We start from the raw sequence: 13,867 nt of genomic DNA, 5'->3' as shown, positions 1-13,867 counted from the left end.
GAGAGAAGCCATTAGAGGATAGACACCCACGTAGCATCCACTCCAGCGCCGGTCTCCGGTGAGCGTGTGTGTTTTTGTACGTCACTCTGTGTACTGATACACGGAGCAGAGAACTGCCTCCCACTCAGACCCAAACACCGGACACTGCGAACAAGCCGGGAGCTGCCGTCCAAGAAAAATGACACATGATTATTTTAAGGCCAAATGAGGTGGAAGAGTGGGCGGGTCCAGGGCATGTGTGGTTTGGTGTGGACGGCGAAAGCTCCAGAACTCATATTTAACTTGAGCTGAGTCGTCTTGTATGCAGCGTAATGACAGGGTGGGGGCGGCAGTCTCAGACCAGCGGCACGCAGCCAGGAATTTCAACAACAATGGAAAAGAAAAAATCGGCTCCGATCGTGTCACTTGACATTCAATGGCCGCCCCAAGTCTTTGCCATCGGACTGGGACTTTTATGAGCATATAATCTGCCAGAAAGAAACAATCTAACAAAGCACGCCGACCCCAATCAGACGCCCCTGTCTGGTCCTCACAGCCTCTGGCTGCAACAAAAATATTGGTAAAAATTCAGTGCGCTTCATAGGCATGACTGAATATTAAAGATGATGAGTTTGTCTCATTTATCACTTTCATTTCTCATCTCCGTGTCCGGTGTTTGCTCTTCTTTTAAGGGACGACGGAAACAGCTGTAGCTTTTACTATATTCACATTGTGAGATTCATCTAGGACAAGTCAAAATCTTTTTTAGGCTTTTATGATGAAATACAATGTTAATCATGCGGGTACTTTTGCATCCAAATGAAAGTGACCACGCCCCTTTAACACAGCCACATCGCGTCACTTTCCAGAAGTCATCCCTGCTGTGAACTCGTCCAGCGCTCGGCCTCTCATCCGCCTGCCGTGTTCTTGGACTGGACGATGATGTTTGTGTCCTGACACCAAACCTCTGCAGCTGTATTTGTGCTGTGATTGGATTAGACACAGCAGTGGACAGCTGCCATCGCTGGCTGTGGAGGCAGCATCAAGTGGCGCTGTGGCTCGCGTGACATGCTGTTAAATAACTGGCTTCTATGGGCAGCAGCTAACAATTCTTTTGAAGGTCGACTAGTCACCGACCATGTTATCGAGTGGGTTGAGCAACGCAGCCACATGACTCATTTAAAACACTGTAAACGCGTGTGTCGTCTTCAATGATCTTTCTAAACTTTATACATTCCAATTGTATGTGCATCAAAAGTGGTGTGACTGGTATGTGGCCTTTGACGACTGGCATGTCACACTGGCGGGTTCATGAGTCAACAGGCCATGACACCTCCTCACTAAACCGAGGCTATGAGACCATCGTGACCCAAACAAATACGGGCCCATTCCACGACAGGGACATCAAAGGACACGTAGTGTTCACACCACGTTTTAGGCAGATGAATTAGAACTCTCAAGAGCAGGAGAGAAAAGGCTGGCTACAAACATCACTCGTGCTCTGGCGACTCGGCAGGAGACACCAAGGTAGAGAAATGCAGCGGCAGGGTTACCTGCACTGGGGGGTCTGTGTGTAACTCCAGGAGACATGCTGTTTCTCTGCAGGCCGTGGTGCGCCAGCGGCAGGAGGTTGTGGTTTCCCAGGGAGGCGCCGGGGTGGCTGTAGATGAGATTGTTCTGGTTGCTGACGGGAATGGACACGGGCATGTCGTAGTTTGAGGGGGGCATGGCCTGCTGACAAGAGAGAGAGAGAGAGAGAGAGAGGCAGGCGGTCAGCTGGAGGTGGAAGCACAGACACCAACCTCAAAGAAGGGGGCGCTGTCGCTCAAGGAGAGAAGACAAACATGAGCACATGTAAAATAATGCTGGACAGGCATGCAAAATGGGAACAAAGGGGAGTTTCTTCACAACTACTGTCCTCCAGTGCAAGAGTCACTTCACAAGCACGACGTCCTCCATGCAAGGATGCAAGGTGGGACTGAAGTGCAGCGAGCGGAGCACTCTCTGGACGTTCGCAGTGGGACGGTGGGTCGGGTAACGTGAGAGGTCGGCCCCGGGCCTCTAGTTTGTCATGTTTATTGTGTGACTTGGCAGAGGAGCGTAACCTTGGCTGCGCCCTGGAAGTGGCTGCTTCAGACTGTTAGCTTAAGGAAGGAGAAAATAGAGCGCCAAATTACTGCCATGTGTCTTGCAGCGTGGAGCTCATCCCAGCGTTCTTTGCACGTGGCTGATGTGAGTTTTAGCCGTGCTGACATGAATCGTCTCCTCCTCATCCGTCTGCCTGGGACCTGTCGATCACCAGCTGCGCTCCTTCCGGTCTTTGCTCAGCTTCCTTCTTGGCCTTCAGTCCCCAGAGCAGACCACCAGAATGCAGAAAGCCCCAGGCTTGGCAGCCGCCCCAACCACATATTGAACTGCCACTCGCTGCAGAACCCCACCCCTGCACCCAGCCCCATGTGACCCGTCCCGCCCCGGCCTTCCCAAAACCACATCAGCCCGTCGTCAGCAAAGCTGCTGTTCTGCCGCTGATTTGACTCGGACTTCTGGATTTCAAAGGAACCATACAAATGTGGTCATTGTCAGAGAAAGGTAGCGCTGCCTTAAACATGCGTCTCTCTCCAACTCTTATCTCAGTTGCCACCGAATGTTACCAATTGTGGCCGCTTTTTATTTTCTCTCTAAAAAAACAAAAGGGGGAAAACCAAAGTTGTGGATGTCTCTGCAGGCAAACGTGCAGTGGAGGAGCGCCCGCCGGTCCCAGGCATCGCGGCTCACGGCTCAAGGTGGGAACGCCACAAGGTCGTCACTTGTCACCGGAGAAAGTCAAAGCCATTACTCCAGAAAACTGTTTGTTCATTGTGGTCGCAGGCCGAGCAAATGACAGGACCTTTGCTCAGCGAGGCAAGTCACAGAAGCAGCTTGCGACACACCACGTCACGTGTGGGCCAGTCTCAGTTAGCTGGGTTAGCGCCAGTCAGCACTCGGTTAGCTCGGCCGGCACGCCGCACCAGTACTTACAGGGATCTTATGACTCTTAATCATGTGATCAAACTCCTCGTTTATCTGTTTGTACTTCTCCTCTGTGCGGGGCGTGAGGATGAGCGCAGGCTCGAGCTCCGGGCTCTCGCTGCCTTTGTTCTCCTTCTTGTTCAAGGCCTGCCAGGTCCCACAACCACAAGGAGAAGGATGGAGGGCAGACGCCGAGCGAGAGACGGATGGGAGGAAGAGACGACACCAAGACAGAGAGGAGGAGGGGAGGGGAGGGGAGGGGTGGGGGGGAGAGGAAAGAGAGGTGAGAGGAAGGCAAGGGTTCAACAAAAGGTACTTACACACAGTCTCTGTCTGCTGATCATCAAATCAATGTCCTCGTTTATTTTCCTGTATTTGTCCTCAGACTCGGGGCTGTGGCCGACCGAGTCGTCTGCGTCGGGGTCTGGGCTGTCACAGCCATTTAGGCCCTTCTTTCTCAATGTCTGCAAACAGAGCAGTTGCACAAGACAGTTGAGGGGTGTGGGGTGGTGAGCACCGAGCCGTCCGACGGAGAGGGGGCGAGGACGCCGACCCTCCTGGCCCCGTCCCACCGGACGCGCTGAGCTGCAGCGCGAGCCGAGTCACAAACAACAGCATCATGAAGACAGGTTCAACACACACACACACACACGGAGTGGGATCACGGTCCATGACAATACACGGGACAAAATACAATCATGGGACTTTCAAACTGTCAAAAACAAAAAGGTCATTACAACAGGGAGCGGCAGAAAGCTCGTGTCCTCACAGTAATAAGCAGCTGACTAACCGAATTCAGGCTGACAGCAGTTTCCGTTTCGGCCACCTGATGGCCACCTGCCCTCATTAGAGCGTCCAGGATGGAGGGCCAGAGGCCAGAGGCAGGGGCCAGGGGCCAGAGGCCAGAGGCAGGGGCCAGGGGCCAGAGGCAGGGGCCAGGGGCCAGAGGCAGAGGCCAGGGGCCAGAGGCAGGGGCAGGGGCCAGAGGCAGGGGCCAGAGGCAGGGGCCAGAGGCAGAGGCCAGAGGCAGGGGCCAGAGGCCAGAGGCAGGGGCCAGAGGCAGGGGCCAGAGGCAGGGGCCAGAGGCAGGGGCAGGGGCCAGAGGCAGGGGCAGGGGCCAGAGGCAGAGGCCAGAGGCAGGGGCCAGAGGCAGGGGCCAGGGGCCAGAGGCAGGGGCCAGAGGCAGGGGCCAGAGGCAGGGGCAGGGGCCAGAGGCAGGGGCCAGAGGCAGGGGCCAGGGGCCAGAGGCAGGGGCAGGGGCCAGAGGCATGGGCCAGAGGCAAGGGCAGGGGCCAGAGGCAGGGGCAGGGGCCAGAGGCAGGGGCCAGAGGCAGGGGCCAGAGGCAGGGGCAGGGGCCAGAGGCATGGGCCAGAGGCAGGGGCCAGAGGCAGGGGCCAGAGGCAGGGGCAGGGGCCAGAGGCAGGGGCCAGAGGCAGGGGCAGGGGCCAGAGGCATGGGCCAGAGGCAGGGGCCAGAGGCAGGGGCCAGAGGCCAGAGGCAGGGGCCAGAGGCAGGGGCCAGAGGCCAGAGGCAGGGGCCAGAGGCAGGGGCCAGAGGCAGGGGCCAGAGGCCAGAGGCAGGGGCCAGAGGCAGGGGCCAGAGGCAGGGGCCAGAGGCAGGGGCAGGGGCCAGAGGCAGGGGCCAGAGGCCAGAGGCAGGGGCCAGAGGCAGGGGCCAGAGGCAGGGGCAGGGGCCAGAGGCATGGGCCAGAGGCAGGGGCCAGAGGCAGGGGCCAGAGGCAGGGGCAGGGGCCAGAGGCAGGGGCCAGAGGCCAGAGGCAGGGGCCAGAGGCAGGGGCCAGAGGCAGGGGCCAGAGGCAGGGGCCAGAGGCAGGGGCAGGGGCCAGAGGCAGGGGCCAGAGGCCAGAGGCAGGGGCCAGAGGCAGGGGCCAGAGGCAGGGGCAGGGGCCAGAGGCAGGGGCCAGAGGCAGGGGCCAGAGGCAGGGGCCAGGGGCCAGAGTGTTGTTGCCGACCATAACCACAACAGGGCTGAGCTTCGCCACTGTGTTAGTGGAGCCACTTCTGTTCATTCGCCTTGTAAAGGATGAGACAAAGACAGAGTGGGAGTGAGGAGAAGTACAGTAGCTGACAGTTAGAGATCTCATCAAAGGCACCCACCACCACTCTCCTTCACTAGCTCCCCCCCCCCTCCTCCTGGCTTTAATAAAGGGAGATTAGTCTACAGGAGGAATATCACGGGCCTGCTTCCGTCTGTGCAGCCGACGCTTCACACTGCGCTCTCCCACTTTCATCTGAGGCTCCATATCAGACAGACGTAATTAAATTTACTTTAGTACACCCTGTATTTGATGCTGATCAAGTGTGTGTGGGAGGAGGGGGGCGAGGGGAAGCAGTCTTGTGTGTGAGTGGGTGGGTGTGTGAGAGTGCCAGGAAGATAAGTTCATCTCCGTGAACTCCTTCCTCTCGTTTGTTTCCCTCCGTCAGCGCTCACTCACAGAGGAGACACCGCTACTCCATCACAAGCAGCCGCACAAGTGACAAGGAGTGATCTGCCTGCTCGCAAAACAAATAACAATCCACTCATCTCTCATGTCAGCACAACAAAGCCTTGTTTGGAATGTGGTTTTAGTGAACTTTGAGGGCTGCTTCTTTGGTGTCAGCGATAACTGTTTGATTCCTCGGGCGTCTGGTGGCAACGCAGCTACTGTAAGCGTGTCAGCACTGGCTGGCTCTGCTCTGCTCTGCTCTGCTCTCCTCTGCTCTCCTCCAATCCTCGTTTGGCCCGCCGCGTGGAAATCTGGAAAGTCTGAATTTAAAAGCCTCTCTCTCATCTTTGACAGGAAATCACACTAAACAAATCCACCGCAGCGAAGCAGGAGATCTGACTTGTGAGAGACCTTCCGTGAATCAGCCGCTATCTGAGGTGGATGAGTGGAAGAGAACAAAGGGGTTACAAAGGTTTGTGGCGCTGTCTTCTTTGGCAAAGGTGAGAGATGTGAAACTTCTGCTGTTTCTTCTGTGTACTTTCATTCCTGGTCCTGGTGATGCATGGTATTGAGCTGACAGAAACTGAACCGCTGGCCTCTTTTTGTTCACCAGAGGAATCACGCACATCCAAAAAAGAACTCTTCCTTCCTCCTTGCACAGATTTCTACCACCTACCTCTGCCAGCAACTGCACATTACATTCTCTTCCATTCTGGGACGGAGGGACGGGGCTGCTGCTCCATCCATATGGGGCGAGGGAGCCGCTGGTGACGGGAGGCAGCCAGTCTCATATGACTTGGAAGCATGTGGCGGCTCAGCACATCAAGGGTGCGGTGCAAGGCCACCATGCCACTCGTCTGAGTTATTGCCACCTGTTTACAGCCGTTACACCTGTTGCCAAGACACAAAAGCCCACGACCAATCAGACGGGGCAGGGCGCTCTCATGACCATAGAAGGCCATGGTGGGGCGCGAAGTGAACACAGGACGGACGGAGAAGATCCCTGCTCGCCGTCTCTTTCCTCCGCAGTGGCCCCCTTGGAAGTTTGCTCCTAATTAAACTCCTTCTTCATGGAGCTCCCTCCTGACTCCACTTGTCACCGAGGCCCCAGTGAGGCAGCGACGCCATAGACACCGCGTCCTACATACTTGGACCGCCGTCTCATCCGCACCCTTCAGCTCGGCGCCTCAGCTGCTGCGCGAGAGGCCGCCGGCATTATCGCAGTTATCTATACTAGCGGTGCGTCATGTGCTGTCGGGGCAGTTCTCAGCATCAATAAACAGGATCGGGACACGGCGAGGGTAGAAAGCCAGACAGTTAGCTTGGCAATGACACAATTATCTGTGTCACCAACACAGTGCGGTTTCTCAGTCACAGCAGTTTTCTCAGAGCTGCAAGTGAAGCGGCCTGTCAGGGTGTGAGGTTCGGGTCCTGCGTGGGGGTCTGGCAGGTCTCACCAGGACAGCTGACGCCAGTCCAAAGCCCTTCCACTCCACGGGTCAGTTTCCCTCCGACGGTCCCGTTTTTGTCAGTTCATATTGGAGAACACTCTCTTTGTATCGTACGAAATGTGGCCTCACTGTCTTTAAGACAAACCAGGACTTGTGAAATAGGTGTGCGGATGGAAAGGGGGATCCCCGACGAAAGCAGAAGCTCATAGTTGGGTCTTTTTTTAGACTTTCTTTTCTTTCAGGAGTGCGACAGACCTTTTGTTATCTACAGCACATATCTGCCGATAACGTTTGCACTTCCTTCGTAAGTGGTTGGATGATGAAGGGCATTTCTTATTTTTAGCATGAATGAGTTGACTTCACTGGAGGCACTTGATCGGTGCTTTGTGGCTCCCTCTGCATGATGACTAAACTTGGGAGGGACCACGTTGGTACATGTCGGAAACGGCTGGTGAAAAACGGAAAAGGGTGAAAGCGATCTGGGTTCAAGAGGCTGGAACTGGAGGCGTGAGTCTCACAGGTGAGCCGGTCGGCAGTGGCTTAGCGCCCTCTACGGCCTCGCCGCGGGCACGGGCGGCCAGAATTCAAGACCTGCTCTCATTCTTCCACTTGGTTCAGTGGCTCTTGCTCTAGATTTTGTGTGGCACCCCTCTGTCTCTCGCGCTTTCTTTCTGCTTTTCCGAGTGAAGGGAACATCAGAGGGATCAGGCTGGCTCAGCTTATTGGAAGCAGATGGCAGACCAAAGGCAAAGAAGGCCGCAGTTTCATGAAGCGTGGTTTGAACATGCCAGGATCATGTCGAGGGGCACTGCCACGGATGACGCCGTGCACGTGGGCTTCTGGGACGGAGATGGCTGATTTTACTGGGTTAGTGATCTGAGGAATTGCACCCCCAAATCACAGACTGTCCCCTTCTGTTTCTTCAGCCATCATCTGAACAGCCCTCCGCACTGGTTTGAAACGCCATCACATCCATTGCTTATCATTGATTTTGTGGCTTTGAAGCGCCGCACTTTTGATGCTCTGCTACACTATAATCAGGAATCAAAGGCTTGTGCCGCGCTGCCACGTTCCCTTGGCCAAAACGTTTCTCGACAGAGTCGACTCGCTCTGTGTTCCGCCTGTATTTTAATGAGCAACACGCCGATCGTCCTCTCCGGAAGAATGGCGTCTGAATGTGCCTCCCAAACAGTGCAATAGCCATGTGTTCAGTTCTCCACGAAGAGAAAAGCCCCGCGCTCTCGGACAATCGCACTCTTTGCTGGAGAGTGTGCAGCACAATACCAGATGGTGGAGTGTTTCCCATATGGACGCGACACACACTGAACACATGTCAGAATCCAACACTGTTTGCTCCTGCAGCATCCTGGCGTGGGGAACAAAGTGGACATTCAGAGGAGACGCTACACTCCAGCACTGGCCAGACAGACACTGCAAGACACAATGCCGGCTCAGAGCAAGGCCATGAAGGGGGCGCTTGTGTGTTTACCCAGAATTTACTTGCACGCTTCATAATTTGCCGTCAAGAACTTTTGATTTGACACACAAATGAATTGACTGAGGCCGTGTCATGAGGAAAGCGCGGCAGCTGTGTGACATTTTCTGGTTTCTGCTCCGCGTCCCCCCCACCGATCGTCACTTATCGTCTTTTGTCTTTACGGCTCTTATCGCGCAGTGCCACGGCAGGAAGGCAGGGCCCGAGGGAGGCCCTCAGCAACAATGACCAGCCGGCTGACCTCTGCCGTGTGACCTTGGATTTCCAAACCCAGCCCAAAGCTGTAATCGTGGCAAGGGATGGGGACGGGCCGGGGGCAGGGCAGGGAATGCCACGGCTAAAAATAGCTCGCCATTATTTAGAATTTTCCACAAATAGTTTCAGAAGAACAAGGGATCATTTCATCTTAATGGCCAGGGTGAATTGTTTTGGGCCGGATAATGGAAAGGACTTGGCCCCATGGCTTCAGACGCCGCACGCCACACCGACCGCATATTAACACGTTTGAAACGTTGGATTCTCAGAGCGGCTATGTGGCTTCCATATCAACAACTCGGCCGGCTGCTTCTCTACAGACGTGGATGAGTCTGAAGAGCGTGGTCTTCTTCAACGCGCTCTCTTCATTTCTGAGGTTGAGGACAGAGCTGTCCCGCAGATTTAGACGTTTCATTTGGTTAAAATCATTTTTGTCTGACTTTACAGAAAGTTTTTCTGAGTTGAAGATCAACTCACTCAATCCTCCTCCTCCTCCTCCTGTAACCGCGGGGCCTGGGACTGATGGCCCCGGTGGCTCACCGCAGTTCCTCACGGTTGATTCCCAGAAGGAATGACAAATCCAGACAGACGCTCAAGAAGACAATGACACTTGCCTTCACAGCCTTGGTTTGAGAAAACAAAAAAACAAAACCAGCTCCCTCCCAGCGAGACACGGAGAGAGGGAAAGTAAGAGATCCCTGTTCTTCAATTCCCTCTCTGTGAGGACCGGCAGCTAGGACACTATTTTTAGCCTCACCACACACTATTTTTGGAACAGAAGCATTTCATGACCACTTTATGAGACAAACTGGCAGAGAGATCCAACACACAGCATCGGACTGTCCTGAATTCAAGAGGAACGGATGGAATCGTCGACTGATGAAGGAATTAGCGACCATTAAATCCATGTAACGCCTGATGCTCTCAACAACGTCATCAATTTAAAGTCCCTTATTTCTTTAGAAAGGATTCTCGGAAACCTCCGATGAATTGATCACATTTAAAAAGACTTTCCTTCACTATTTATGGGTCAATTTCACGCTAACAATGGGAAGCTGTGAGCCAAAGCTAGAAGCCACACAAAGAAGCATTTGTTTCGCTGTTGTGTAACACACTTTTTCAGTTTATTTATTGCATAAGTCAAACCACATTTTTGTCTAGTCTAAGTGTATATGTCAATCACAGCAAGCCATCCAGTAGACTCCAGTTCACGATCAGACACGGCGCTGACACAGGTCGTTGTTGCCATGCCTTTCCTCACTGTTGGCTTGCCCATGTCAAAAGTCTAATTTACTTATGTCAAAGCCGCTTCAGATCCTAATCCTGGGCTCACCAGCAAAAACAGGTCCCGTCTCTCCCTCCTGTAAACACTGTGGCCGCGTGGCAAGCGAACCCATGTCGCACCACATGCGCCGGATCCGGGCGGCATGGAAAGAAGGGGCTACACACACATTGGCACGGAGCGGCGGACTGAGGGAGGCGTGACGTGGCAGCCGGGATTTCATGTTAATGCTGAGAGGACTGCATTCCAGTCATAGTAATAAGAGTCTCTGACGGCAAGTTATCCGGCGCTCAAGCGCCTTGAGGACAATGTTCCGTTAAAGATGTCGCTTCAAAAGAGAAAAACATCACATGTCCCCACGATTCAGGCCGAGACCAGAGGCGGTCCTTGTCATCTTATGCTCATTTAGAGCCACTTCAGTCAATTGCAAAGGTTTGGTTGGCGCTCTGTAGCCCCGCCCCTCGCCGCCGTCCTCACACCTGGGCCTCTCACACATCTTGGCACACGGCTGAAACCAAGGCAGGGTGAAACATGGTGAGGGAGCTTTGCTGAATCTCATTAGCCAAGTGGGTAGTCATTAACAGAATGACCTTTGGAAATAATTACCAGCCTCCATCTCTCTTTTTTCCCTCCCTCGTTCCCTTCTCACACATGGTCCCCCCTCACCCTCACCCTCCCCTCCCCGCGCTCTCATTGAGGAGCTCCTTCTAGGCAGAGGAGGGAGGAAAACAAGGGGAGCGGGCGGGCCTGTTCGGATTACAGGTGGACTTCCAGATTAGATTAATCTGCTGGAAATGGGATTGGCAAACTTCCCTTTTCCTCTGGCAAACAGGCGAGCAGGAGGCGAGGCCAGCGCAGAGCCATGTGCTCTGCCATGTGATGCTTGAACCAATAGGGGAAGAATGTCTGCGACTTGCTGAGGTCATCACAATGCTTTCCACACCATGGACCCATTTGTCACTCCACCGAGGCGTGTTGCGCTCAGGCGGACACCAAGGTGTGGCTCGGGGCTGCGCTCCATAGTCCAGTAGCCCAAGATGAGCAGACAGCTCTGTGGGGTCTACAGAAACACTGAATACCACCGCACTGCAGTCATGATCCAGACTTGCTGAAAAGTGACTGGTTCCTCTGCTCACAAGCAAAACACAACCTCCTCGGGTGCCAGAGCATAAATCCACGGTTGTGTTTTTCTAACCGGCTTACAAATCCTTTCGCTGCTTCACAAACATCAAATCTTTTGTTTCAACACGGTGTCAAACAGTATTTCGGCACAGGCCAACTGTTGTTGCTTTCCAACTAGTGAGCGAATCCCGGCGCGAGGCAGGCAGCGCCGCTAAGATTTGGGTTTGATCTGCAATCGCAGCGCGGGGAATAATGGACTCATTCATATGCTGTTTAAATGAATGCCGGCGTCGTAAGCTGCCAGCAGCAGCAGCAGCAGCTTTCACCTGATTATTCTGCAGGATGAATTCAAAAGAAGGGTAAGAGCTATTCTGTCGTCATTTCCCTCCGCTCACATGTCCAGGAAAGCAACCTGCCAGCAGGGAGTTGGGGAGATGTTTTATCTGGAGCCACGCTGAGAGCGGACTGTAGACCTGCCAGGACCACATACTTGGAGCTGGCTGGAAAAATGCGCTGGTGTTTGGATTACACAGAGTGGCTTTATCGTGAAGGAGAAGCAGACCTGCCATGATAACAATGGAGGCCTTCGCTGCTCTCGCTCTGACACAAACACAGAAGAAAACCCCGAGCCCTTGATGTTGCATGGACTGTCCGACGTGGGACAAAACCAGAGCGCATTTGGGCTTTTAACATAGTTTATTTAAACAGGACTGGCATTACCGAAGGGGACGGAGGTCGAGTCTGTCAGGCACCTGCGATGGAGCCAGGAGGACCTGCGTGGATCTGCTCCACGCACCTGAACGTCACCAGCCAGAAGAATGGAGACAAAGGCCTGGCGGCTCTGGCAAACAGGCGGTAGTGAGGCAGTGCGGCGCCCTCCCTGCCGCTCGCTCAACAACACTAATTATCAAGCAAAGACATGCTAATTACATAGAGCTTTATTGCTAATGTAGCAGGCCTGTGTGGCAGCAGCCGCCCACACTGCGCTCTGCTCCCCTACCTCGGCTTCTCCTCCCACTACACCTTCAGGCACACGCCTCTCTCTCCACACGTCCGGAGGCAAGTGCTTCATCAGCGCCGTCCAGCAGCCAAACTAATATTGAGGCTTTCTGACAAACGCCGCTTTTCATTTTCCCATTGACCCACTATTTATCATCTCCACAGGAAGTCGGCTGGGCTCCACTCTCCACACGCCCACGAGCCTGCACCTGTGACGTAGCCTAGCAGCGGCACACCAGGCTCAGCGGGAGGGCTCCAACCCTGCCTACCTCTCCTCCCACCTCTGCTAAACGTGCTAGTGTCAGCCCTCTGGCCAATATGCTTTCCATGCTCGGGCTAAAGCTGGAGACCTCTTTGCATCGATTTCTCCCACTGCGAGTCACTCTGAGAGCTCGGAGAGAGCACGAGTCCTCCGGGGATCTGAGCCGAGCTAGTTTTACTCGCCCGTCTCCCCTGACTCGCCTCTTTAGCGCCGTTCACCGACACGTCTGTCGACACATTAGCCGTCCCCTCCGCTAATGGACATTAAAAGTGAGCTGCAGAGCACGGCTGGTTGATACATGTGACCACTCTCGTCCTATCTAAACGCCAGCTTCAGACCAACACACACAAAAATAAAAAAACAGCTTTAAAAGGGGAGCGATACGTCGAACAGGTGAAGCCGTGATGTGATATTAGGGGCTCGCTCAGTTCCACTTTTCTTGACGGATACCACGATGCACTTGATGTAAAGAAGACAAATTCAAGGGCTTGTTGTAGTCGGGGGCAGCGCTCCGTCTGGAGTAGCAGGAGGTTCCCAGCGGGCCGCTCTGCCTGTGGACGGGCAGCGAGCCCAGGACCACCCGTGACAGAAGATAAAGAAGCACCCCATGCTGTTCAATTCTGTCTACCACCTTTCATGACGGCATCCCAGCGGCCTGACACCGTAACAACCACTCACGCCATCAGGTGCTGTTGTCTTCAACACCCGCCGCGTACCAAGACTCAAGGGACCATATGCGCACGTTGATCCTTCCGTTGGTGATCAGAGATATTTAAAAAGTCCACGCACAAGCGTCAAGTGAAATGTAAATGCTCCCCGCTCGACAGGTGCAGCCAGCAGGCGACCAGTGTAAACGTGCGTGTTCGCACAAGAGGAAGGGATCAGTTCAGCCCACGAGGTTTGTCAGCTCTCCAGCGTAAGTGTTGCGTAAGAGGTTCATGCTGGAAGCTTAAGGATCCTGGAGGCTGCCACTTTATCCACCTGCCCTGAGCCACGCCAGCGACATGTGTCCAGCACATGTCAGATGCGCTCCCTGCTGTGAGGGCAGCATCACGCCTCCTGACACAACCAGTGCACTCTTCAACCCAACAGAGGAAAGACACAAACCTCGGAAGAGAACATGCACGAAAAGAAAGCATTTTCCACTCCGTTATGTATGGAAGCACGTTCCTGTCAGGTGAAAAAAAAACCAACGAGCTCCAATTCCCACGGTTAACCAAATACAGATGTAGACAGAAACAGCAGAATGAAGGAAGCGACAAGAGGACATGTATTTGAGAAAGTACTTTTCCAGGCGGGAATGTGCTTCCACAGGTGCGCACTCTCACACAGCCAGTTCTTGGAACGGACGCTTACGATCATTTCACGGACTGAGCTCCGACTTCAACACGGCTGCGTTGTCAGACGGTGCTCACCGCCGCTACGCTAACTCTAGCACTGACTTTCATTGCCTGTCACCTGCGGTCCTTCTGGATAACGCAATCATCGTATTTCCTGTTGTGCTCGCCTGACCGTAGGAATGTGGAATCATATGGATAGAACATGTATGAAACAGACTGGAAGGGT

General features: G+C 54.2%; 1 protein-coding gene across 11 annotated transcripts in view; it reads right to left on the bottom strand.

Annotated features, from left to right (window-relative positions):
* mef2cb (myocyte enhancer factor 2cb) overlaps positions 1 to 13,867 on the bottom strand; it is a 55,470-nt gene that overhangs the window by 7,916 nt on the left and 33,687 nt on the right. For 5 of the 11 annotated variants that reach the window (XM_053871907.1, XM_053871906.1, XM_053871908.1 and 2 more), the window contains 2 exons: positions 3,309 to 3,452; positions 1,533 to 1,713 (listed from right to left, as the gene is read on the bottom strand). In XM_053871907.1, coding sequence (XP_053727882.1) covers positions 1,533 to 1,713; positions 3,309 to 3,452 — 325 coding nt within the window. Of the gene's footprint in view, positions 1 to 1,532; positions 1,714 to 2,997; positions 3,136 to 3,308; positions 3,453 to 13,867 lie in introns of all 11 variants that reach the window. The other 6 variants (XM_053871915.1, XM_053871910.1, XM_053871912.1 and 3 more) reach the window with 6 other exon arrangements.

Source organism: Synchiropus splendidus, chromosome 7 (assembly GCF_027744825.2).
Source record: "Synchiropus splendidus isolate RoL2022-P1 chromosome 7, RoL_Sspl_1.0, whole genome shotgun sequence".
Lineage (NCBI taxonomy): Eukaryota > Metazoa > Chordata > Actinopteri > Syngnathiformes > Callionymidae > Synchiropus > Synchiropus splendidus.
Note: the sequence above shows the minus strand (reverse complement) of the source record. Positions and strands in the feature narration are given on the sequence as shown.